General features: G+C 36.2%; 2 protein-coding genes across 4 annotated transcripts in view; one reads left to right on the top strand and one right to left on the bottom strand.

Moving 5' to 3' along the window:
- Positions 1-9,202, top strand: part of LOC127655914 (platelet endothelial aggregation receptor 1-like) — a 76,948-nt gene extending 67,746 nt beyond the window's left edge. Inside the window, exons 16-24 of one of the 3 annotated variants that reach the window (XM_052143979.1) lie at positions 1,825-1,956; positions 2,385-2,513; positions 3,068-3,193; positions 3,346-3,570; positions 3,944-4,053; positions 6,292-6,418; positions 6,512-6,574; positions 6,664-6,864; positions 8,352-9,202. In XM_052143979.1, the coding sequence (XP_051999939.1) occupies positions 1,825-1,956; positions 2,385-2,513; positions 3,068-3,193; positions 3,346-3,570; positions 3,944-4,053; positions 6,292-6,418; positions 6,512-6,574; positions 6,664-6,864; positions 8,352-8,494 (1,256 nt within the window). In that variant the 3' untranslated portion in view covers positions 8,495-9,202. The remainder of the gene's footprint in view (positions 1-1,824; positions 1,957-2,384; positions 2,514-3,067; positions 3,194-3,345; positions 3,571-3,943; positions 4,054-6,291; positions 6,419-6,511; positions 6,575-6,663; positions 6,865-8,351) is intronic. The other 2 variants (XM_052143977.1, XM_052143978.1) reach the window with 2 other exon arrangements.
- A 300-nt stretch (positions 9,203-9,502) lies between these two features.
- LOC127655921 (lamin-A-like) overlaps positions 9,503-12,212 on the bottom strand; it is a 30,153-nt gene continuing 27,443 nt past the window's right edge. Inside the window, exon 13 of the mRNA XM_052143991.1 lies at positions 9,503-11,818. Within this exon, the coding sequence (XP_051999951.1) occupies positions 11,783-11,818 (36 nt within the window). The 3' untranslated portion in view covers positions 9,503-11,782. The remainder of the gene's footprint in view (positions 11,819-12,212) is intronic.

Raw genomic sequence — 12,212 nt, 5'->3', positions numbered from 1 at the left:
GTCAGTCTCACAGTCTGTCAGCGGAGCCTCGCGTTGCACAGCTCTGGCTGGATCCATAACAATGAACTGAAGACTCTTTATATATGTGCTTTGATGTACATGTATTTCACCATGTCCAGAAGAGATCTCTATTCCTACAAAACTGAAACTGTTGTGCTCTTCACATCCGACTTGAAAAGCAGATCTCAAATGTGGGATGACTAAAGAGGAAAATGTTTTGGAACCTCCCCACAAAAAATCATCAACACGAGAAGCAAGAATTCCAGTTAATTCACCATTGTCATCTATCCAGTAGAACACTGCAGGGTCAATCTGTGACACACGACCCCCCAGCTGCTGCATAGTACATTAAACCTTGTTGTACCAGTACAGAGAGGCATCTGCTAGCCCATACACGCATTTATTCAACACCCACAGTGTTCCTTTGCACTGCGCTTCTGGTGGAGGCCAAATGTAGACATTTCTAGCCAACTCTTTTCCTTGTAGAATGGCCGCCTTAATATCCATGGAATTCAGCTGCCATTTCCTCTGACATATGACTGCCATCACAATCCTTAGGGAATCCGAAGCACAAGTTGTTGAGTCTTTAGGAAGGTCACTGACAATTATTTCTTCAAAACCTCTTGTAAACAGCCTAGCCTATCAGGTGTTTCTTTAACTGAGCACACCCACCTTGTACTGATGCATTTTTGACCGTCATCTTTCACCTCCTTAAATACACCATTTATTTTCCGATTGTCCAGCTTAGCCTTTTTTGCTGTGACAAAAGTCTCATCTTCGATGGCCAACACATAATTTTCATGGTGATTACTACTTGGCAACTACTATCTGGGGAAACAACCCGAATGTCATCCACTTGTGTCAGGTCAGCTGACCCAGTAGTGCCTATAACCGTCTCTGGGTAAATGTAATTTATGTTTTCCTGTAGCTTTTCCTGCTCTGCCAAGAATTTGTGCTGTCCGTGATTCAGCTCTTTCTCTGTCAGTATATGTAATTTTGTTGTTTATCTGCATCTATTTCTTCCTGCACTGTACGATCGTTCTCAGTTTTTCAGAGCTTGGAATGATGCACACGTACGTAAGTTCCTCCATGCCTTACAAAGATCACTGCCCCATCCTGGCCAATGTGCACTGTCTGCATTTTTGTAGTACACTTTGTCCCCAGTTTCATATTTTTTGTCTGTGGGCCGCAGTTGTCTGCAAAGGGCTCTTTGAATTGTCTCAGAGCATTCAGCCTCTGTAAATGCTCTCCTTGCAGCATGCAAAGCTGAAATATGCTGTCCTACACACTTGCTTATACTAGTACCTTCCAGAGCTGGTGGCTTATCAGTAAGGACTGATGGTAGATTTGGATTTTGTCCAAAGACAAGCTGGTAGTGCCCAATCTATGGCAGTTTCCCAGTCACATCTGTTGTCATTTTTTACTTTCTTTAGTATTTCTGTGAGGGTCTGATTGTGTCTCTCTAAAAGACCATTGCTCCAAGGGCTATATGCTGCTGTGGTCTTTACCTCAATGTTGAACTTTTCTGCAATATCCCTAATTTTTTCATTATTACACTCTCCACCATTTGTTGAAAAAAACATTACGCGTTCATGGACATGACATAATACCGCAAGGATCAGCACAAAATACAAATAATTATTATAGGCTTACCTTAGTGAATCGGGGTAAGGTAAAAACATTGCTTTGAACACTGATTGTTTATGTGCTTAATCAATAATGGCAATTCGTTCATTTTTAACACAAAATCGTACATAGTGCAGCTTTAAGTGTCACATTAGAGCTGATATAAACAGTGGTCTTCTATGTTTCTCATCTCTATAGTGTGCAGGGCTGGTCTGTATGGAGAAAAATGCAGCCGCCAGTGTCCTCCATGTGTTCATGCCTCTTCCTGCCATCACATTAAAGGCGACTGTCTGTGTCTGCCTGGCTATACTGGACCACTCTGTGAACATGGTTAGTTATACACACACACACACACACACACACACACACACATATTTGTTTTTCTATCATGGTGGGGACTTTCCATTTACTTGTTTTTTATTTATTTATTTTTTGACTTTAACAATATTTTATATCAAATCAATAATTTCTATCCCCTAACCCTGCCATTGGTCCCCACATTGTAGGTAATTTCAGGTTTGACTGACAAAACCTACAGTAGATATGTATAAATGGGAATTGACCATTAATATCTATTGTTCTTAAATTAAAACTAATTATAATAACTGTAAAATAAATCCAATGGCTTTGTAAGATGTTGATTAGTCTCTTTATCAGATGTCCCCAAATTTAGCTTGATTCTAGGGATTCTAGTGCAATTTTAGGTTTATTTAAATTGTTTACAGTCCTGAAAAGTGCTGTTTTTGTCTGATCTCTAGCCTGCCCTGTCGGTCGGCATGGAAACCAGTGTGGCAGTATTTGTAAGTGTGGCAATAATGCAACATGTCACCACCAGGATGGCTCATGTATCTGTCCCCCTGGATGGACTGGACTAGACTGCTCTCTGTGTGAGTCCCTGTACTCGACCATCTCTATGAGAGTCATATTGATTTTATTGGCTTTATTTCCTGATCAATAGAAAAGATGCAAGATATAATTTTATTATATTATAGGCTTCTCAAAGTTGGTTCATTCCTCACAGCATCAACTTTTCTGTCTTGCAAGTTCAGAATTTTCCTTTTAACTGTTACAATTTTAAACAGTAGAGGGATTTGTTGCACTCAAAAATTGTGTTACTTCAGGTGTGTGGAGTAATTTGCAAAATACAAATTGTTTTATTTTAAACATGCATAGTGAAAAAGTGCAGCGAGTTAAAAAACAGATTAGCAAACGAACGGTTCATCCCATATCTTTCTTCATTGCTCATGTTAAAATATAAAAATTATGTTGAATATTATCTTCTTAAAAAAAGAAAGAAAAGAAAAGAAAGTCTATTTTCCAGATGTTGTCTTGGAATAAAAAAGTCACATGCTGATTGCATTTTAGTCTTGGACCAGGTGCATGCTGTCTCCAAAATTCTCCATGAGTATATTCAACATTTGGCAAATGTCTGTCTTTGTAGTGTGTCAAACAGGGACATTCGGCACTAACTGTGCCCAGACCTGCTCATGTGGCCCAAACCATTCCTGTGACCCTCACACTGGCGTCTGTGTGTGTGTACCTGGACCAGACGAGGACTGCAAACCAGGTATTGAAACTGATTGGTGATGTTGTAGCATTAATGTTATGTCTTAACAGCAATTCATCTTTGTGTGGAATGTAAATTAGCTTTTTTTTTTTTTTTTACAGTACATGTATGCAGATATTATTAATGTAGTTCAGTGTGTGTTATGTCTTAAGTTGTGTCTTTGTTAGAGCGAGAGCAGAGTATGATGGTGCCTGTGTCTCCAGTGGAGAGGGACTCGTGGGGTGTGATTGCAGGCATTGTTGTTCTGGTAATACTGGTGGTGCTCTTGTTGGCTGCTCTGCTGTTGTATCGGCGCAGACAGCAAGACAAGCAGAGCAACACGCCTGTTGTATCCTTCTCTTCAACCCGCACTGTCACTTCAGAGTACACCGTGCCAGGTATCAGCCTTTCGAGTCTCAAAGGGATTACCGTCATGTTATTCCAAACCTATATGACTTTCTATCTTCTGTGGAAAACAACAAAGAGATTTTAGGTAGTATTTTAGTCTCAGTCACAATTCGCTTTCAATGAGTCTTTTTACCATGCACGGAAAGTAAATGGTGACCGAGGCTGCCATTCTGACTAAAGCTCTTTTGTGTTCAGTGGAAGAAATTGCGAAGTCATATGGATTTAGAATGAGTAAATGATTGCAGAATTTAAATTTTTGGGTGAACTATCCTTTTAAATGTTTTATTCAGGATTATTTTTATTAAACAGATTAAAAACCATGAACATTTTTGTCTAATAAAAAAATATTTTTTCATCTTATAGATGTACCGCACAGCTACCATCACTATTACTCAAACCCGAGTTACCACACACTCTCTCAGAACAGACCTCCACTGCCACACCTGCCCAACAACCAGGAGCGGCCCATCAAGGTGAGAAATACGATCATAGCTTTTAAATAGCACTGATAAAAACATGTGCGTATGATTGAAATATTGTTAAAGGGATAGTTTATCCAAAAAGAAAAATTCTCTTATAATTTAGTCACCCTCATATAAGGCTGGGTATCGTTAAACATTTTTCGATATCGATACCGATACCAAAAAAAATAAAAATAAATCGACAACCGCTGGTTGGATGCTAGGTGATACTATGGGATCATTTTCATTAAGCAGGGTTAGGTTTAAGCTTATACAATAAAGTAAGACACCTTCATTTCAAACTTTATTTTAATTTATTTTATATTTATTGTAACTAAAATTTCAAATAAAACTGGAAAAAATTAAGGGCATTTAAAATGTCTTTACAACAGTTGTGCACATCTCTCTGGCAAAGAAGTTTCATCCGTGCATTCTCTACCCGTATTTCGTTATCCAGGAAAATATATCATGTGTGTGAATAAATTTGTTTAGTTCCCTCCTTCACAATATATATATATATATTGTATATACAATTACATCGGAAACCTCAAGGCACAACTGCACCTGTATCAGCGCGTCATACATGCACATATACGGCCTTTCTGTCATCTGTACTTAATAATATAATAAAGAGTGTTTCTTCAAACACGTGTTTTGTGTCTACGGGCATATAATTTGTTATATTAATTTGATAATAATAATAATAATTTAATAGATTAATGGGAAAATGAGCCAAATATCACCATGACATGGTCAAAGGCATCAGCTATTGCCGATCACTCTGACCATCATTGATCCCGAGATCATCGTCTGTTTGCTCAACCCGAATGTGCATTTCCCTCTGTAAATTAACTAAATGTTCAGACAGTCTCTTGCTGGTATTTCCGACACATTTAGAACCATTACCGCTTTTGCCTGTGTCGCTGCGGCTCGCTTCGTGTGTGCGCTTGTAAAAAAATTATATTTTAAAGGCTCATTGTTACAGTTTCTCTGTAATGTAGAACAGTGTTAGCAATGTTACTTATAACATTCTGTCTCAGCCCTGGAACTTAAACCATTTTCTGATACCAGCACTTTTAGATTTGGGCACATCTAGCATGCTTCATGCTTATCACTGACGTTGATGAGATTAACCCCTTAGGTATCGAAATTTGGTACCGAACGACAAGACATTTTGGCAATTCGGTCGGTGCCTAAATTGTATCGAACTCGATACCCAGCCCTACCCTCATACCATTTCAGATGTGTGACTTCCTTTCTTCTGCTGAACACAAATTAAGATTTTTAGAAGAATATCTCAGCTCTGAAGGTCCATACAATGCAAATGAATGGTGGCCAGAACTTTGAAGGTTCAGAAAGCACATAAAGGCAGCATACAAGTAATCCATACGATTCCAGTGGTTAAATCTATATCTTCAGAAGTGATTTGATAGGTGTGGGTGTGAAACAGATCAATATTTAAGTCATTTTTTACTATAATTTCTCCTCCCTGCCCAGTAGGTGGCGATATACACAATAATGCAAATCACTATTAACAAAAGAAGAATGTGGAAGTAAAAATGGAGATGCATAGTAAAAAATAACTTTAATAGTAATCTGTTTCTCACCCACACCTATCATATCGCTTCTGAATATATGCATTTGGACCTATAAAGTTCTTATCACCATTCACATGCATTATATTGACCTACATAGCTGAGATATTCTTTTAAAAATCTCTGTTTGTGTTCTACTGAAGAAATAAAATACATTTCTGGGATGGCATGAGGGTGAGTAAATGATGAGAGCCTTTTAATTGTTGGGTGAACTATCCCTTTAATATAATTGCTGTTATGCCTCTGAACATGTCAATTACCTCCTCTCACCAGTACTAGGTGCTGCAGTGTAGTTAACTATATCTGTAAGTAGAATAATTGATTACATGTTTGATTGATTATATTCATATGTACGATTTGATTTATTTTAATACATTCTTAAATGAAAATGTTATTACTTTCTATTTATTCTTTTTTATTTTATTTCTTGCTCTTTCAAGATTTTAAAATCGATTATTTTGGGTCTTAATTTCTGTTCTCTTGATTAAGTTAAGCACTTCAAATTACCATTGTGTATCATTGTGTATGAAACGTGCTATTTAAATAAACATGCCTTGATAAACAAAGATGTCCAGAAACCTGTTATCCAGAGTGACATACACTTCTTGTCAGATTAGCACAGATAGTTTAATTTTTGTCTCCCATTATTTGACAGAACACCAACAACCAGCTCTTCTGCAGTCTGAAGAACATGGAGAGAGAGAGGAGTGGTCTGTTTGGGGCAGACACCAATGCTACTCTTCCTCCAGGCTGGAAACATCAGGAGCCACCTAAAGTTCCAGGTAAATAGATCCTGTGAAAAAATGTAATTTAAGTAACAGTTGACTTCTAAATTATGGCTGTGTCAATTGGATGTGGTCTTTATTGGTTTGCAGGTGCTTTTGGGATTGATCGGAGTTACAGCTATAGCGCTACTCTTGGGGAGCACTACAACAAAGGTGAAAGTGGTTTACACACATGGTTTACAATATGTAGCCATTCTTCAGCTGTGTCATACATTCCCTAACAGCCATTGTTGTGGTTGCAGTGTTGAAGGATTCCAGTGTGGCAATTAGCAGCAGCTCTCTGAACAGCGAGAACCCATACGCCACCATCAAAGATCTTCCTGGCCTGCCACCGTGTCCTCCAGAGAGCAGCTACGTGGAGATGAAATCTGCGATGCCTCAGGAGAGATCCGACACTGAAATCAGTCCACCTGTGATGAACCCCACCACTCTGTCATGCAGAGGTAGCCTTAAGGGCCATTCACACATTTATTCTGAGTCCGTTTTTGGGAAACCACAAAGGTTCCTAACATAACATTAATGAAGCCGTAGGATAGGCGTAGATATCCCATACACATTACAAGCTGATGACAGTCCAAAGTTACGAAGGTTTTTGTACTTCTTTAAGAATTAACAACATGCCGTTGATACGTTTGCAGGTTAGTGTATGAAACTTGTGTAACTTTCCAAACTGAATGATTAGAAATGGTTACTTTAATATGCGATTTGTCTTTATGTAGCTTTGAAGTACTTTTATTCAAGCCGTCAAACCACAAAACAACATACTTGTAACTTAAAAAATACATTGTGTAGACTCTATGAAAGATACTTATACGCAATAAATCGTCCAGTAATGACTAGAGTAAATAATCTGTCCTTTGATAATGATTTTGTTTGAATGTATTAGAAAACTATGCAAGTTGAGCAAGGCAAGCCAATATTCATGCAATTTAATAATGGATGATATATTGTGTGTGCATACCTTAATAGAAAATAATTGTTTTGAATTTTAGAGTGCGCCAAGTCATCTGCCAGATGCGTCCGGTGCACTAACAACTTTAATTAACCCTGCCATTCACTACCAAATTGTGTAGAGAAATATGTTTGAAAAGACAAAGACTATTGTGAAACGAGCAACCGTATTTATATCTAAAAAATGCAAATAAAATGCAATAAATCCCAAGCCTTATGTAAACATGAATTTGACATCACTGTTTTCAGCATCTCTGCACATTTAAGACACCCTGAAGTAGTTCAAAAAGAACTTCAACTTTGAAATCACGTCTCGAGACACCTGTTTCAGCTCTATTCATTGCATTGCATCTAGCTTTCTTTAGTGCAAGAATGAGTTTGATCTGAACAGCTCCTTATTTGTCGTTTTTATCTTTTCTTATCAGAAAATTTGAAGGTTTTCATCTGATACTATTCTTATCTAGACTGAAGGATTTAAGAGGTTTATAAAAGGAAATGTTTTCCCAAAACAGGCAAAATTGTCATCATCATTCGTGTCGTTACAAACCCATAGGGCTTTCGCTCATTAATGGAACACAAAAGTTTTTTTTTTGTAAAATGCATTAAGCATTATGTTAAAGCTGTTTTTATTATCTTCATAAAATGACAAGCAAATGGTGACCATGGCTGTCTCTGTTCTCCATCCACTATATGTGTGGAGCAACTTGAGCAGCTTGGATATTCTTCTAGATAATTCTCCATTTGTTGTCCACAGAAGAATGAAAGTCATACAGGTTTGGAATGTCACTTTCCCTTTAAATAATGCAAGATGATGGATGAAATTTAATTTTTGCCATGTTTAAAAGTGTATGTGCTCTCTAGTATTGACATAAGCACTGATTATGTATCATGACACATGTTTGGGTATAACATCATAGGTTGTGTTTACCGTTTTATATCTGGTTCAGTGTTTAAACTATTTACGTTCACTTTATTTTAGAACACAGTTCCCTTGGCAATGTTCTGGAGCAGGAGCCTCAGAATCACTATGATCTGCCAATCAACAGCCACATCCCTGGACATTATGACCTACCCCCTGTGCGGAGACCACCCTCTCCATCGCCACGGAGACTGATCCACTGATCTCTATAAACTTTACATTTAAAGACATCGTTTTTTTTTCTAAAACAGGGCAGGTACTAGGATGTGGTCTTTGACCTATGACCTTTAACCCCTCCCCGACACGGGTCTGAATTCACTGCCAATAGAGTCAGTTTGATGCCTGTTTTATGAACTGGATTATCAAATGTTGCTCATAACAGATGGATGAGTGTATGAATGGATGGAAAAAATGAGCTTAAACCAGTGACTGTCACCACAACTGCACAACACTGCCATCTATTGGACAACACTAACAAACGTTAAATGTTCTTGGGACAAAAATGTCTCCTTTGAGAGCATTTAACTGTTACATAGCTTAACATTTAAAATGTTATTCATGTTTTTAAATAATCTGGTAATCAGGGTTGTAAATGACAACATAATTAGTAACAGCTACAGAACAAGCTTCAGATGAGTTTGTAAAATAGAGCATTGAAAGTTTTCTTTGAATGTGAGTTGAATGCAACCATAAAAACTGTAAATAATGTAAATAAAAATCAAAGTTTTCATGCACCACTTGTACAAGAATATCATAATTTTTGGCTGTTGAACTAACTAAAAACACTGGCTAATGCAGCAGACAAACCCTACTAACCCTGAGGCCCAACCCCCAACTACATTTAAACCTTCATCAAACAAACACAGCCTAGTCTGGCTTTTCATTGAAACTCCATCCATGCTTATGATAAAACAAAGTCCCATTAACCATCAGAACAGCTAATTATTTAACCTCATTCAAATGATGCCTTTGCATACAAAACACATTTCCACAACAAACGCAGCATGTACTGTACACAGTCTCGGGACATATCTTGACATGTTATTGCTATGGGCTTTTCAACATTTAAAGCATAGCTTTGCAAGCATTTCCGTACATTCTACTTGTGCTGTCCCGTCCTTAATGAGATTTGTGCTAAAACAGAAGAGCGCTGCTGAGCTCTCTTTAAATAAAAATTTTTTTAAAAGTTTAAAAGGCGCAAAACATGACAGTTCTTTATATTAAGCTAGAAAGCATTTGAAAAGGCTTTATTTGTTTTAACTGAATAAGTTCAAGGCACAGTTTATAACAAGGCGCTCAGGTTTTACATCAATTATGAAATTCCTCACAAAACAGTAAATGATAATGTCAAACAAGCATTACAAAATCTGAGGAAGCAAAGAAACAAAAATTAAAGCCCTGCAGTCTGTTAGATTTTTTTTTCTTTTTTTTTTTTTTACAAAACCTTCATGAAATTAGCCATCTAACAAAATATCTTTATATATATATATATATATAATAAAAAAGATTTCTCATTTTCTGACATGATCTTATTGTTTAAACCTTTTTGTTTCACAATGAAAATGTAATCTAACAGAAAATTATCTTTTCAGAAACATTGGTATACAACAGTCAAATTGAATGATTCCACCTATCACTACAAAGTGAAATCGGGTATTGGTTTAAAAAAAGAAAAAGAAAAAAAAATATGGCTTATTACAATAACGACAATGGGTATTTAAGTAGAGATACAGACAACCACAATTCTTAAGTATAAGTAGAAAAAAATAGATATAATATTCAAAATTCTCGTGAAGCAACCTAAAGCTTTGCAAAGCAATACAATACAATTTTTTAATTTGCCAGCAACATCCAGTCCTCTTTCTTGTGAGCTGTATTTAGGATCAGTTTTTATGCTGTAAATTGTATTTCAATAATGAAAGGAGACTTTAAAAACTATGCATGATATTCCTGTCCCAGCTCTCTGAAACCAAATCTGCCTTCCTTTCCGTTGTAAGCAATTTGATTCTCAATTTAGAACCTCTCCTTCTGCCCTAAAAGGACAGGACCTTTCAAAAGCAGACAATATGTTTTACCTGTAATGATGGTAATAGAAGATTATTCAGATAACTAAAGCCTAAAAGCTGTCCAGAAGAGGAACTTGAACAAAAACTGAAAGAGAGGAGAGACTAGAGCAAATCAACACTCAGTCCATAGAGAAATCACAAATACAGAGGCTTTAGTGTAAATGTAAATTAGGTTTCAACTAAACTCAAACATTTCAAGTGCAAATGTAAAAAAGAAAAGAAGGAGGAAAAAAAAAAAAGGCAGTTAAACCAGGCAATGACGGTGCTCATTTAGTTAGCATTTTCAAATATTCTGCCTCTAGGGCCAAACACAAAACTTAATCTCAAACCTGCATAATTTGCAATTATTCTTTAGTACTCAGTACATTAAACACAACATGATACTCTGGTAACATAATACATCAGAAATATGTTTTCTCTATATGTAAACTTCACAAGATTAACAACTAAAACAATCAATCAGGTTTTGTTTAAATGTTGTCAACTTGGCAATTACAAACAATTGCTAAGATTTTCTTTGGATTAGAAGTTTTATAGTAGCTGCAAGTCTGACAAAAACCTCTCTTAACTTTTACTGCATAAGACATGATTATACTAAAGTCTTGTCAGGGCCTGCAAGACACATAGTACCACTTCATGTGTGCAACTCTACAAAATAGTTTTCCTTCCAGAGCATCTGTAGTCTCACTGTAACAGAACTGCATAGAATTACATGATTCTGACATTCAGCTCTACTGTAAATGTATAAGTCCTTTCTATTGGTGTACATAATTGATAACAGTGCTTGTTCTTTTGATGATATAATGTATGCTTCCCTTTAGTAGGTACACATAATCTAGAACACATGACTGCAAGAGGTAGCAGGAAAATACCATAAAACTTAATTAGGTGTAAACCTGTACTCACTGCATGATTTAACAGAAGTTTGGGACAGCAGATACTGTATAAAGTGGAACCTAATTTCTGCATTACATTAACTGAAGTATGTTTTCTTATTCTTGTAAGCTATATAATCAGCCTGTGGTATGGCTGTACAGTACAATAAATGACCGTAGTGTAATGAAGAGGGTTTCTTGACTGTGCGTGTTGCATTCTGACAGCATTGCCATGGAGAGCTTATGGTATGAGTGTGAGATGCTCTGTTCACCTCTCTCCCTGAGTACAGTACGGTTATTCTGCAGCTGCTGTCAGGCCAACATGCATATCTATTAAATTAGCATGGTACATACAATTCTCAAACTAAAGCATACAAGCTGCCATGAAGCCTTTAGCCATACAAAAGCCAAAAATCTACCCCACAGATTATGAAATATAAAATAAGAAATACAAAATATATAATGCAATAAGAAGAAAAATAACTAGTAAAGGGACAAATTCTTCCTGGTTCATGTGATAGGATAGACGTCAGGGCTGTAAACAGCTGGTTTACATAATAGAGCAGTTCTCTGATTTGGGTCCAATCTGGGGAAAAAAAGAGAAAAGAGAGAACTATAAATTAAGAGAGTAAATAAAGTAAATAAAGACTGCTGCAGACCTTTTTTTATTATTATAATTTTCTCAAAAAAATTATCTAAAATTAAGGGGGAAAAAATTAGAAGGAAAAAAAAAACACTCATTAATTATTATAATTATTTATTAATTAATTAATGATTCTAGACCAGCTTTATAATAAAAATTATTGTGAAATCTCTCAGAAAACATTTAATGACCACTTTAAATAAAAAATAAGTAAAATTAAAGTATTTAATGGACTTTAATTAAACATTAGAATAATAATTAAGATGTTATGATGTTGTATAATATAATATGATTACAATTTTAATAATTTTAACAAAAAAAAATTGAAAATTCAAAG

This window comes from Xyrauchen texanus, chromosome 15 (genome assembly GCF_025860055.1).
Source record: "Xyrauchen texanus isolate HMW12.3.18 chromosome 15, RBS_HiC_50CHRs, whole genome shotgun sequence".
Taxonomy (NCBI): Eukaryota; Metazoa; Chordata; class Actinopteri; order Cypriniformes; family Catostomidae; genus Xyrauchen; species Xyrauchen texanus.
Note: the sequence above shows the minus strand (reverse complement) of the source record. Positions and strands in the feature narration are given on the sequence as shown.